The sequence below is a fragment of the Canis aureus genome, chromosome 2 (genome assembly GCF_053574225.1).
Source record: "Canis aureus isolate CA01 chromosome 2, VMU_Caureus_v.1.0, whole genome shotgun sequence".
NCBI lineage: Eukaryota > Metazoa > Chordata > Mammalia > Carnivora > Canidae > Canis > Canis aureus.
The window spans coordinates 53,497,231-53,511,715 of record NC_135612.1 but is presented as its reverse complement, the minus strand read 5'-3'; the positions used below and the strand labels follow the sequence as shown (position 1 = coordinate 53,511,715).

Below are 14,485 nucleotides of genomic sequence, written 5' to 3'. Positions count from 1 at the left end.
CGACCCTGAGATCAAGAATTGCATGCTCTACAACTGAGCCAGCCTGGCACGCCCTATCCCCATTATCCATTTTATTTCTAATTTTTATTCACCTTTAAGATTTTATTTATTTATTTATTTGTGAGATAGAGATATCAAGAGAGAGCATGAGCTGGGGAGGTGAGGGGAGGAGCAGAGAGGGAGAAGCAGACTTCCCATTGAGCAGGGAGCCCCATGTGGGGCTCCATCCCAGGACCCTGGGATCATAACCAAACCCTTAGCTGACTGAGTCATCAGGTGCCCCATTATCCATTTTAAAAAGCCCTTCTCAGATAATCTGAAAACTATGGCTTATACCACAGTCCTCTATCATCTTTGAAGCCAGGAACTGGAACTCAGGCTCTTGCCTGATTTGTTGCTAAGGAAGGGATGAGAAGTAATAGTTCTTGGTTGTCTAGATGCTATTGATCAGTAAGAGGATCCTGGTCAACACTAACACTTTTCCAGACTCAGCAAAATCCAGTTGGCTCTCCACAGCATATTCTGGTGGCACCTTAGACCAGGTAGAGTTCAATAAACTTCCTTGAAATCTAGTAATTCTAGAGGTTGAAATTCCCTGCTCAAAGGCTAGATTGTCAAGGAGTCAACCCCTAGCTCTTGTCCTTTTCTTCACTGAGAGCAATTTATCTCTCTCCTTTTAAGATTTTATTTATTTGAGGGAGCATGCATGAGAGAGCATGCATGTGCACACACACACAAGTGGAAAAGGAGCAAAGGGAGGAGGAGAGGGAGAAGCAATCTCCTTGCTGAGCAGGGAGCCCAATGTGGGGCTTGATCCCAGGACCCTGAGATCATGACCTGAGCCAAAGACAGCTGCTTAACCAACTGAGCCACCCAGACACCCCGAGAGTAATTTATCTTAGTAACCAAAGAGTAGTAAGTACATTCAAGTGAACTTCCTGTGTGGGTTTAAATCTTACTGTTCAAAATTTGCTCTTAATAGTAAATAGTAAGGGATGAGGAAAATGGGTTGAAAACTCTTACAGGAGACTCTGTGAAAAAGGAGCCAAGGATTATAGAACTTTAGAATTTATGAGTTTAATGACCTATAATCCCAACACCTTCCTTCTGGAAGACACTTTTTTGAGAACCGGGACCTGAAACATGTTACAGAAGGGATATTTCAGGAACCTGGGTGGCTCAGTTGTTGAGCATCTGCCTTCAGCTCAGATCATGATCCCAGGGTCCAGGGATCGAGTCCCACATCGGGCTCCCCACAGGGAGCCTGCTTCTCCCTCTGCCTAGGTCTCTGCCTCTCTGTGTGTGTCTCTCATGAATAAATAAATAAAATATTAGAAAAAAACCCACAGATATTTCATGGCTCTGGAATAAGAACCCTCCTGGAGCTGCATCTCCGTCAACTCCACGATCCTCCTCCTCCTCCTAGTTGGCTAAATCTCCTTACAGAGGTTGGGATATATGTTCAGGGGACCCTGGCTCAAAAAAAAACCATGACAACTGGCTGACCCCATGTCCTCTTCCTCCCTGCCCTCCTCTAGCTTGAAGGTGTTAGTAGCATTGCCCAAGGCTTCCCTGGATCAGCTAGAATTGTCTCTGCTGGGGGAGATGCTCAGCACCCGGGCTCTGAGACAGACAGCATCAGCTAGTGTGAGTGCAGGGATCCAGAAACATCTGCCTTCCCTGGTTTGTTTCTGAGAGGTAAAGGGAAGAAGCTGGTGGGGGTCTCCTGAGAATGTCCCTGAAGATGAAGAGGCCTACAAGGAATCCACCGAGATCATTCAAGGTGAATGACCAAGAGTGTAGGGTAGATATGCTGGGGCACTAGCTTTTCCAGATCACAGCTGAAATAGCTGGTTTTAAGTGACTAGTTGCTTCCTCACTGAGCCTTCAGGGAATGGTGGCAGATAGGGTTGCTTAAAAAGAGAGGAGTTAATGCAGAACTTTTTCATCAGAAAAGACTAAACTTGAAACTTACTCTTTTAGTCTCTTGGATCTTCTTCTGGGAGCCCCTTACCTCCATATAAAACCTCTTCTCTCTTACCCTTATTTGTCATTTCTTACCCCAAACCCTTATAAGAAACATCAATCTTGACAAGTAGGCTGTGGGGCAGCTCCTCCCAGTGGGGCCCTAGGGAGTGGCCGCCTGTCTGTGACACTTACCCTCCAACCTGATGTCTTCTGTTGAGGGAGCTGGAGCTCCCAGCAGCCTGAGCCCAGTTGGAGCTAGGGGACTGATCCTACAGGCCTCCAGCTGAGGGCTTTCTGATGGACCTGCAACTCTGCCTTGCAGCTTGAAGAGCTACGATGGCAGTCAACAAGGGCCCCACCTTGCCGGATGGAGACCTCCCTGTAAGTAGCTTGGGCCTATATGAGAAGTGGGGGGACCACTGAGCAGGGGAGGAAGGAGCCGGAGAAGAGGTTCAGGGGACTCAGAACAAATTCTGTCTAGATTGTGTCCCTCTTTTCTTGACCATCATGTCTTCATTACTCTTGCCCTCAGTACCTTTGGTAGGGGGGCTCTTAGAGGATCAGGGGGAGTGCCTACGGAAAACTGAGCTCCTCAGAGGAAAAGAACAGAAATATTGGCTGAGAGGGTAAGGAGAAGAAGGGAGCTACTGCGTTCTGAGCGCTGATGCAAAGGCCCGTGCTTTGCTCACCCAGGCGGGATATAGATTCAAATGCCGAGCCACTGCCTTCTGTAATTCCAGGGTGTCGTGCATGTTCTAGAATACATGAATGGCACCTCTACGAGTTATGCAGTTCGCGGCCTGAGCTGTATGTTGGAGGAGCATTGCTTCCGGGGTTTTGTGTGCTGCCTGGCTTTCACTGTGACTTGGAGCAGTCTGAGACTTTGAAGTGTACCTGATGCCTCCCGGCCAGGCCTCGGATTTAGGCACAGTTCAGGTAGTTGGTGAAACTTTAAAAACTGTGAACCTATATAACACCCATCTTGTCCCAAGTTAGGCTTTAGCTAGCGTTTGCACTCAGAATCACCATTAGGCTTTATATTAAATCATAGAGCAGGGATGCCTGGGTGGCTCAGTGGTTGGGCGTCTGCCTTTGGCTCAGGGCATGATCTCAGGGTCCCAGGATCGAGTCCCACATCAGGCCCCTTGCAGGGAACCTGCTTCTCTCTCTGCCTGTGTCTCTCTGTGTGTCTCTCATGAATAAATGATTGAAATCAATCAATCAATCATAGAGCACAGAAGCATAAAATGAACCAGTGCATAGTTAATCCAGCCTAACAGTGGGTGGTTTATTCCCTTCCCAGGACCTCTCTCTATCCCTCTTTGGCTTTGCCTACAACAACCCCAGAAGGCTCCGTCCAAATGTTAAAATATACTCTTATTTACAGTCATAATCTTTTTCTAGTTCAAATTTCAAACTTGGCTGCAAAATGAGAGTGAAAATATTGTAACCTGTTGTTACAAGTCTCCTTCATGGGTCTCTGAACTCAACCTACAAATAGAAGAGGCTAGGTCCTTGACCCCAGAGGACCTTTCGAACTGCAGAGAGAGCTCCAGCGTCTGAGTCAGGACCCGGGGCACTTCCTCCTTTTTACTTTTCATGTGGAGAATCCTTAGCACTCTTAAGTGGACAGAAGACTATTAACACCCTACACAACTTCAACAGCCATTAATCCCATGGCCAATTTTTTGGCCCTTGAAGCACTTGAAGCACTTGAAACATAGTCTGAGCGCTCCATGTTTAAGAAAGGCAGCACTAAGCTATAGCATATCCAGAGGGGACTACCAGACCAGGGCAGTAAGCAAAGTTAGGATCTTAAGCTAGTTAGCACCCGAGAGGGATCACTGAAGGAAGACATACTGCCTTCAAATATGTGGAAGGCCAGCCCATGCATGGTGAAATAGATTTGCCCATGAATGATGAAATCGATTTGCTCAGTGTTGCCCCAGAGGGCAGAGGGGAGAGTGCAGAGCAGCGGGTGAGGGCGCTTTGCGCTCAGTGGTGCAGTCCAACAAGGGCCACAGGCCACTCTATGAGGTCCATCTAAGGAGGCATCTAAATACAAGCCTGCCCAAGAGACTATGGGAAGCCCTTTTGCTACAGAGGCTCCTGGAGGCCCAAACATCTGTGATTCTGTGCTGTTGGGCAGATCTAAACTTACCCCACCACCACCACCCCGGGTGCAGTCCTGATTGACTTATTCAGCCAGAGTCACTGTACAGGCTCTAGGCTAGACAGTGGGGACCCAGTGATGACAGTCCCCTGGGAGAGAGATGAGTACAACACAATCCCAGCACAGCACCATGTGAGGAATGTAGAGACGAGCCAGGGAAGGAGTGATGGCTGCTGATGTGAGCGTGGAGGGGTGGGAGGCTTCAGAGCAGCAGAGGCTCCAGCTGTGTCTTGAGGGAGTGGCATTCTGCCAGATAGAAAGGAGTATGGGAGGGAAGGGGGAGCACGCACGGGCAGGCGAACAGCATCCGCAGGCCGAGAGGCCGTGTTCCAGCAGCTCCCCAGAGCCTGGACCAAGCCAGGAGAGTGGCAGGCTGGCTCTGGTTTTTCCTGTTGGCCATCCAGAAACCTCGGTGGCCTGCCCCACCCCCCCAGGTCACTGGGACACAGGCTTGCCTCATCAGTGGGCTGCATGACCCAGGGCCACCTCCCCAAGAGGCAGGAGTGTGCAGGGGAGCACCATGATTGTCTTCCTTCCTTCTGGCACTAGGAGCAGGAAAACGTGTTGCAGCGGGTCCTGCAGCTGCCAGTGGTGAGCGGCACCTGTGAGTGCTTCCAGAAGACCTACACCAGCACCAAGGAAGCCTACCCACTAGTGGCCTCTGTATGCAATGCCTACGAGAAGGGCGTGCAGGGTGCCAGCAGCCTGGCGGCCTGGAGCATGGAGCCGGTGGTCCGCAGGCTGTCCACCCAGTGTGAGTCCTCGTGGCACTTGCAGGCCACCATCCATCATTCTCTCACTGTCTGATAGCTTGCTTGTCTGTCTGCCAATATTTCTGTGCACCTTTTTGCCTGTCTGACTGCCTTTCTAACCACCTACATCCCGTTACATGATCTTATCTACAGATACAGGTGATACAGTTACAGATGGCTGTAGGTATAGGTACGGAAGTAGACATACATCTCTCCTCATCTGTAGATCTGGCCATCTACAGCCCAGTCGTCATTTTCCTGGGATGACAGTGACAGGCCAAAGAATTGGCAGGGGAAGGGATGGGCAGAGCTGTGTGGGCAGTGGTGGGAGTGGGGCTCATGGTAGAGCAGATATGCACTTTGGCCCCAAATTGGGCAGCAGCAGTAGGAACTAGCAGAGTCTGACACAGAAGCAGGGGCAGCAGACACTAGGTCTGGCCCAGCAGAGCCTTGGGGTGGCAGAGTGGCTGGGGGATGGCTCAGAGGGGGATGGGAAGACCTCTGGGCCCAGCAGCAGAGAGGTAGCAGCCAGGGTCCTGTCCATGCAAGCCCTACTACCTGACCCAGCCCAATTCAAATTGTTCTGCCCCATTTGAAAATATGGTCTCCAAAGAAAGGCTCTTTTATTATTATTTTTTTTAATTCCAGTACAGTTAATATATGGTGTTATGCTAATTTCAGGCATGCAATATAGTGATTCAGCAATTCATCATGCAGTGCTCATCATGACAAGTGCCTCCCTCTTGACAGGGCTGAGGGAAATTCCAGCAGCACCAGGAAATCTAGAACCTTCTATCATCCTGATTAGAGAACTATGGGTATCTGAGGATTCCACCCTGGGCTAGCCTCCCTGCCTACAAACTCGTTAAATAATTTTTCTGGGTCTCATTTTGTCCAATCAGAAGATGGCCCATCTCATCTGGGCTCTTCTTTTGCTTGAGAATTTTGGGAAGAAAGGTAAGCTATCTGGAGAGAGAATATATGAAAAAAAATAGAGAACTAATCTCCATGTTCATGACTGCAAAGCTCTGTCTTCAGCAGCCCTTGGGCAGTAGCTCCTAGAAGCATCTGCATCCTCTCACACTTGCTCCCCTCTCTGGGGGAGCTCCTTTCTCTTCCCTGTGACCCTGTTCCCATTTTTGATCATCTTACTCCTTGAGGGTAGAAGGAAGGATGTGGATAGTCTGGGGCCTGGGGCCGGCTGCAGCTCAGACCTGGTGACCCCTAGGACTAAGCAGTGCCGGCCCTACTCCCACAAAGCCCACCCAAGGGCCCTGCGGCCCCTCCTCTCACACCTTCACTCCCCTTGTCCTTCATGCCTACCCAGACCTTACCCAGAGAGGGGAGGGACTATTATGTGCTGGTGAGTCACAGAGTCCCTGCTGCTTCCTCCTCACCCCAACTCTGCGAGGTAGGCACCACTAGTCAACATTTAACAAATGGGGAGCAGGTTGACACTTGCCCAGATCTGCAGTCTGCGGGTGCATGCTCAGGGCTCTGAGATCTGCCTGACTCCAGAGCTACACAGAGGGAAGACATGGGCTCAACCTCTAGGAGTCACAGAGGATGGGGGCTAAAGGTGCCGGGAGAGGGGGGTGGAGCTCAGGTTCCAAGATGCTTTGGAGGCAGCAGGGCTGGGGGGTTTTGAGGGCTCCGAGATGCCTTCTTTGGCACACTGGCAGGTCCTCACGGCTCACCCCACTGTGGCCCTTCACTTCTAGTCACAGCTGCCAATGAGCTGGCCTGCCGCGGCCTAGACCACCTGGAGGAAAAGATTCCAGCCCTCCAGTACCCTCCTGAGAAGGTGAGCCCCTTCCCCGTCTCTAGTGTCTCTAGTGTGCCGGTACTCTGGGAGGGGAGGGCACAGGCCGACGACTACCAGCCTTTCATTTCAATCCAAGTGCCATCCAAGTTTGTGGGTGGCTGCCTGCCCTTAAGGCCACACAGTGGGCTTGTTCCTCTCCCTGTGGTGCCAAATGAGGGCAGGCTTTCTGGAAAGCAGGAACAGCCTAGGGGCAAAGTCAAACAGGGACTTGGGGTGGGTCCCACTGCTTCTGATGCCACCATTCCCCCTCCCCCATCCCAGGATACCCAGTGGGTCTGCCCTGGGCCACTTGGTAACTACAGTCACCTAAGATTGTGAGCTGTACTCATCAGATCTTGTGAAGTCCCGCGTCCTCAAAATCAACCCTTTATGGACCATGAGACTGAAAAAATCACTTTACCTAGCTATATATTCATTGGGCATCTAGTAACTAAGGGCCATATCAGATGCTTTCGGGGAATTACTGACCAACTATCTACTCACCCCACAAACATTTACTGAGCCCTACCCTGTGCCAGGGGCCATCATGCGATTTATGGGGCCTTCCCAATTTAATCTTCTCTTGTCAACCCTCTGGGACAGAGTGAGTACCCTCATTTTACAGATGAGAAAACCAGTGATTTCTCCCTGGCCACACAGCCTTAAGCAGAGGCCACATGAGAGCAGGTGTGTTGGCTCAGAGGCCTGTGCTCTTCACATGTTTCCAGATGAAGGGCATCTTTGTCACAAAAGAGCTTCCAGATGAATAGGAGGGAAAGAGAAATTATTCCAATATGGAGCTGGTAGGAAGATCAGCCACATCTTTGAATCAGTCTAAACGAAGATGGGGATGTGTGTTCTGAGGGATGGACAGACAAGACATTCAAGGAATTTGAGAGCGAAGTTGCCTTATGTGCATGAGAATATCAAGGCTGGTGTCACCAAGGAGTTGGCCTTTGGAGGGTCAGTTAGCTAGGATCTTGACAGGCCGAAGTGGAGCGTGAAGAAGCCGGAGATTCATGCCCAGGGACGAATGGAGCCCTTTCCCTTTAAAGCCCAGCTTAACCAAGGAGCCTGGATATTGGTGCCACTCCACTGGGCCTGTATTTTATTTTTTAAGTAAGCTCTATGCCCAATGTAGGGCTTGAACTCACGACTCCGAGATCAAGGTTACATGCTCTTACCAACTAAGTCAGCCAGATACTCCCCACCTTGGCCTTTAGGTGAGACCTTCCTGGAAGCTGGGCTCAGGGCTACCAGACCCACAGGCCTGACTCCCCTCCCCATTTCCCCCAGATTGCCTCTGAGCTGAAGGACACCATCTCTACTCGCCTTCGCAGTGCCAGGAATAGCATCAGTGTGCCCATCGCCAGCACTTCGGACAAGGTCCTAGGGGCCGCTCTGGCCAGCTGTGAGCTCGCCTGGGGGGTAGCCAAAGACACTGCTGAGTATGCTGCCAACACCCGGGCGGGCCGGCTGGCCTCTGGAGGGGCCGACTTGGCCCTGGGTGGTGTTGAGAAGGTGGTAGAGTTCCTCCTCCCTTCAGCCAAGGAAGACTCAGGTATCTACTGCTGGGGGGCTGGCAGACCTGCCCTGGGAAGGGAATTGACTGCCCACACTGCCTGGGAATTAGCAAGAGGCAGCCAGGGCGCACCTGGCCACTACTCTGGAACAGGGAAGGCCCAGCAAGATTTCCAGATGGATCTATTCTAAGTTAGCCTCCTCTCTCCATTTGTAAGTGGGGAAAGTGAGTGACCCAAGTGGTGGACCTAGGGTGACCTCTTTCCAACCCTAGACACAGCCCAGCTCCTCCAGCCCCTCTCTCTCTGATCAGCTTTCCTTTCTTTCCCCCTAAATCTCACCCAGCCCCTGCTCCAGGACACCAGCAGACCCAGAAGCCCCCCAAAGCCAAGCCGAGCCTTGTGCACAGGGTTGGGGCCCTGGCCAACATCCTCTCTCGACACACCTTCCAGACCACAGCCCGGGCACTGAAGCAGGGCCAGGCCCTGGCCATGTGGATCCCAGGCGTGGCACCCCTGGTGAGTGTCTGTCCTGAGTTCTGGCTGACCCCCCAGTCTGTGTCTCTCCCATCCCTCCTCCAGCTTGGGCTGGGGCTTTTGGTCTAAGGACAAGAGGCCTTATGGGGACTGAAGGCCAGTCTTCTGGGCTTTAGGAGAGAGAAAGGACAGGACATGAGCCAAGGGCAAGCCACCCACTTCTGTCTCTCTCCCTCTCCCTCTGAGTCCCACCCCCCAGCATTCATCCTGGCAAAGGGGCTTCTTGCTGTGGGCTCTCTCCCACCTATGAGGGAGCAGAGACCCTCAGCTGCTATCCAGGCACTGGGGAGTGTCACCTGTAAATAGGCAAGGCCTCAAACCCCTTCTCTTGGGGAGAGAGTGCTGGCGGGACTGCATCCCTGACTGACCTCAGGTTTTAAAAATTTCTCTTCTAGAAGTGTCTAATTTGCATCCTACTTGCACCTAAAGTAAAGCTGCCTTTTCTAGACCTGGGCAGGGCTAACCCTCCACCGTATCCCACTCTCCACTGTGTATTTTAGCAGATATAGACTGGATTTTTTTTTTTCATAAGGACCTTTAAGTAAGAAACTAAGGCCAAAATAAAGGAAATAAAAATTGAAAATTAAAGCATAAAGGTCAGCAAACAAAACAACCACTTCTCAGCCATCATTTGGGTGACACTTTTATTTATTTTTAAGATTTTATTTATTTGACTGAGAGAGAGCACAAGTGGGGTGTGTGGCAGGCAGACAGAGAGGGAGAAGCAGGCTCCCCACTGAGCAGAGAGCCCTATGTGGGGCTCCATCCCAGGACCCCAGGATCATGAGCTGAAGGCAGACACTTAACCAACTGAGCCACCGAGGCGCCCCTGGGTGACACTTTAAAAAGCATCACCAGGACTGACTCATTCACTCAAATGCTTGCTGAAAACCTACTAGGAGTCAGGTTCTGTGGCTCCAGTAGGGATACAGGAGTATCACTGTCCCCTGTGTTGGGGATCAGTTACCTACCAGTGGGGGCTGCAACTAACCCTTGTCTCAGCCTTATGTGTAGTCAGGAGGGCCTTCTGTACCATGCAACCTCAGGCACCCTATTCACATAGAACATAATGTTGTCCCCTGAAGTTCTATGGTGAAGACGCCCTGTTTGTAGAGCTCCCTGGGGTGAGGAATGAGCCAAGCTCTGCCTCAAGGGGACACTAGCCCACCTGCCCAGGTCTGTTTTCGCCCATGGGATACTGGAGTCCTCTTGATTTTTTTTTTCACTCTTTAAAGATCTCCAATGAGTATCTACTAAAGTTTTTTTTTTTTTCTACTAAAGTTTAACACACTTACCCTCCAAGACTCAGCAATTCAACCCAACAGAAATGAGAGCTTCTGTCCCCCAAAAGACAGGTCAATATGTTCCTATCAGTCTTTATCCTTGACCAAGAACTGAAAACAACACAGATGTCCACCAACAGCAGAGTGGGTAAATTGTGGTAGATATACATGATATATGGCCCAGAAGTGAAAAAGAAGGGGCTATTTAGAGGCACAATATCACAGATGAGTCTCACAACATCATGTTGAACAAAAGAAGCGTCTCATGAAAGGAGACACATCGCAATAGTCCATTTATATGGATTTCAGAAACAGGCAAAACAGTGCATGGTGGCAGAGGACAACATGTGGTTCCTCTTGGAGGGGGTTACTGACTGGGAGGGGGGCAACCACATGGCAGATTTTGGGGGTGTTGAAAATCACCTATATCTTGTCCTGTGGTAGTTACAGAAGTGTGTGCTTCTAAAAGTTCACAGAGCTACCCACTAATGATGTGTGTGCTCTAGGTATGCAAGTTATCACTTGAGGACAGGTTTTATTATTTTTTAAATATATTTTTAAAAGATTTTATTTATCCATGAGAGACAGAGAGGCAGAGACACAAGCAGAGAGAGAAGCAGGCTCCATGCAGGGAGCCTGATGTGGGACTTGATCTCGGGACTCCAGGATCACACCCTGGGCCAAAGGCAGGCGCTAAACTGCTGAGCTACCCAGGCATCCCTCGATAGGTTTTATTTATTTTTTTTAAATTTTTATTTATTTATGGTAGTCACACACACACAGAGAGAGAGAGAGAGAGAGAGGCAGAGACATAGGCAGAGGGAGAAGCAGGCTCCATGCACCGGGAGCCCGACGTGGGACTCGATCCCGGGTCTCCAGGATCGCGCCCTGGGCCAAAGGCAGGCGCCAAACCGCTGCACCACCCAGGGATCCCCCTCGATAGGTTTTAGACACAGCCTGCTGGGGCCAGGCCCTGGGGGTGAGGGAATTTGCCCTCTGGAGCCGCTAAGCCCCCCGGCAGGCGCCGTGAAGCCAACAGCCTGTCTGGCCTTCTCCCCACCACCCCCAGAGCAGTCTGGCCCAGTGGGGCGCATCGGTAGCCATGCAGGTGGTGCCCCGGCGGCAGAGTGAGGTGCGGGTACCCTGGCTGCACAACCTCACTGCCTCCCAGGAGGAGGATCACAATGACCAGACGGACACCGAGGGAGAGGAGACAGAGGAGGAGGAATCAGACACCGAGGAGAACAAGCTCAGTGAGGTAAGGGAGCAAGTAGAAGCCCAGTGGGGAGGTGGCCACCTCGAGGTCCCACAGGCCACTGAGGGGATGTGAAGCAGAGGCAATGGATGAAACAAGTCTATGCCCCCAGGCCCAGAGACATCATGCAGGCCTGCTGCGCTGTTCACTGTTCTCTCGGCAGACCCTCCCAGCAGCCTCACAAAGTAGGCAGGGCAGAGACTGTCTTTCCCATTTTGCAGATGAAGAAGCAGGTCCAGAGAGGGGAAGTGACCTGCCCAAGGCCACAGAGCTGGAAGAAATTGGCAGACAGTTTTTTTTTTGATTAGGTGTCCAAGTTCTTTCCCTCCACTCCGGGAGGTGGGGGGAGGTGGAGGGATCAGGGCCATGGGTGGGGCTGCAGGAGGTGCTGACCTAGCTCTGGCCCCCAGGTAGCAGCCCTGCCCAGCCCACAAGGCCTCCTGGGCAGTGTGGCCCACACGCTGCAGAAGGCCGTCCAGAGCACCATCTCAGCCGTGACATGGGCACCTGCGGCCGTGCTGGGCTCAGCAGCGAGGATGCTACACCTCGCCCCAGCCCGTGCTGTCTCCTCCACCAAAGGGAGGGCCATGTCCCTGTCAGACGCCCTGAAGGGCGTCACTGACAACGTGGTGGACACAGTCGTGCACTATGTCCCGGTGAGTCCCACCCCAGGGTCCGGGGAAGGACAGGTAAAGCAGATTTGACTGAAGGGGCTGCAGCAGTCCTGCCTTCCCCAAACTCCTTGGCGGGCTCCGGTCCTCAGAGCTCCAGAAACATTTTGACAAACTGCACCCTTGACGAAGGGGGCCCTTTGCTAGCCCGGCAGAGAGTGTAGAGACCCTGGCCCGGGCCTGCGACCTTTCCCCCACATCCTCCCTTCTGACCCTCAGTCTGGGAGTTCCCAGTGGCCCAGCCATCCCCCCCAGGGGGTTTGCATGCTGCTCCCTGCTGCCCGTCTCCATAGTATCACCTATAACCAACAGGAAAAACCCAAGAGACACCAATACTGTCTCTTTTGGGGGTCCCCAGGCCCCTTCCCAGAGCAAGTTTTGGGTTGTGCAGGCTCCAGGGGGGCCAGGGACACACCAGACCCCTCAGAGCAAGGGTTGGGGGCAGAAATTACTCAACACTTCCAGAAGCATGCCGGGGTCTTGGCTGCCAGCCTGTTCACCTTGGGCTCCCAACGGCCCGGCATGGGCCCCCGACCCAGACAGGGGCAGGGTGTGGGCTGTGCTTGGGCCCAAGGGGGGGCTGTGTGGGAAAGCCGCTGACCTTCCAGGAGGGAGACCCGAGGGGTCCAGACAGTCTGGGAGGGGGGCTGCCGGCCTCCCTTAGGCGTCGGACCGGGAGACCGCCGGAGAGGGCACGCCGCCCCGGTCTCCCCTGCCCGCGCCCAGTCCCACCCCAGGCGGTGCGCTCCGGAGGGCCGCTCCCGGGAGGCGCGCGCGCGACGGTCCCTGAGAAAGGCGGGCGGGAGGCGCGGGGACGGGGTGCAGGCCGGGGACCCTGACGCGCCGCCGCGCCCTCAGCTCCCCAGGCTGTCGCTGATGGAGCCCGAGAGCGAATTCCGGGACATCGAGGAGGCCGGGCGCCGGGAGGCGGAGCGCAGGGCGTCTGGGGCGCCGGAGCCCACGCCGCGCCCCCCGCAGCCCCGCGGCGGCCCGCGGCCCGCGCGCGGCCCCGGGGCGCCCCCCGGCCCGGGACCCGAGGACAGGCTGGACGCGCCCGCCGCGCCGCGCCCCGCCTTCCCGGCGGCGGCCCGCGAGAAGCCCACGCGCAGGGTCAGCGACAGCTTCTTCCGGCCGAGCGTCATGGAGCCCATCCTGGGCCGCGCGCAGTACAGCCAGCTGCGCAAGAAGAGCTGAGCCCCGCGCCCCGGGGCCCCGGAGCCCCGGAGCCCGAGCCTCGGTCCCGCCGCGCTGCCGAGGCGCGCGTCGTCCTGGCCCCGCTTTCGGGCGTCGCGGCCACAACCTGTCTTTAAGAAGCATCCGAGCAGCAGCTTGCTTGGACTCTACGCTTGGCGGCTTTTTGTTTTGTTTTGCTCTGTCTTTTAAACGAAGGGATTACTTGTCTGACTTGATCTCTCACCCCTTTAACCAAAGTTGTGGCCAAATGACATTTGACAGTTTCCAAAATTAAGCAGGAGTCTCTGACGTGTGTTTAAAGGCCTGAGTCGGGGATTCCTCTGAGTACCCAGGCTCCTACTTCGAAGGGAGCGTCAATCAGGTGCGAAAGCGGTTGTACGTTTATATTAAATACGCCCCCCCCCCCCCCCCCTTACTGAGTACCCGGGACTCCGCAGGGCGAGCCCCGGCCTGTGCTCTGTAGCGCCACCTCCTGGCTCACGGCCACACTGCCACTTGCATCCACCGCCCTTTGAAGGCGGGCGCCCCCCGCTGCCGGGGGACGGCCAACGGCGACTGCGTAGACCATACGTGTGGACGCTAGTAGCCACAATTCATTCCAAGCCCTATTTTTGAAAATGTCAATATTTGGTAAATCTAGGGAATGCGTATATACATTTTAATTCAAATATTGCAAAAGGGCGTGTGTCCTCTCTGACCCATTCCCCTTCACAAAAACCACCGCGCTGCCAGTCTCTGGTGTATCCTGCAGGTCCAGGCCGTGCATGTGAAACCCATGTGCGGAGCCCCGTCGCCCCCGCCCCCCGTTTTGCCCACACAGCTGTGGGATGATATCCTGCTTTCTTGATTGAACAATACATCTTAGAGATCTTTTTGTTTCAGCACCATAAATCCTCCTTGCTCTGTTTAATGGCCATGTAGTAAGTGTTTCATGATGTACATGTGCTATCCGTGGTTTCCTATTGATGGATTTTTAGGTTGTTTCCTTTTTTTTTTTTTTCTTTTGGTCCTGCAAACAGTGCTACAATAAATGTCTGCATATAAAATGTTTTGTGTAGATATATCTATAGGAGAAATTTATAACTTGGAACCATGGCATGCTGGGTGAAAGAGTATGTGCATTTTAACTATTATCAGATAATAGCAAGTAGCCTTAAACCAAATTCAGTTTTCCTTGTTACTGTCATCTGCAGCTACACAGATAATTCCTACCTCTCCGTCAGACCCGTGAGCACCCTCTTGGCCCCCACTCTGTTGCACACCTGAAAGCCCAGCTTTTTGAAACTGAGTCTGGGTCCTGGCAGATCTTTGGTGTAATGAGTCCTTGG

General features: G+C 53.0%; 1 protein-coding gene across 1 annotated transcript; it reads left to right on the top strand.

The window, feature by feature from the left end:
• The first annotated feature begins 2,075 nt into the window (after nt 1-2,075).
• Nucleotides 2,076-14,203, top strand: PLIN1 (perilipin 1). The gene is made up of 8 exons (XM_077872199.1): nt 2,076-2,349; nt 4,691-4,895; nt 6,615-6,697; nt 7,994-8,258; nt 8,564-8,736; nt 11,107-11,295; nt 11,703-11,948; nt 12,822-14,203. Exons 1-8 carry the CDS (start codon nt 2,305-2,307, stop codon nt 13,155-13,157), a joined length of 1,542 nt encoding a protein of 513 aa, XP_077728325.1. The 5' UTR covers nt 2,076-2,304; the 3' UTR covers nt 13,158-14,203.
• Nucleotides 14,204-14,485: the final 282 nt, after the last annotated feature.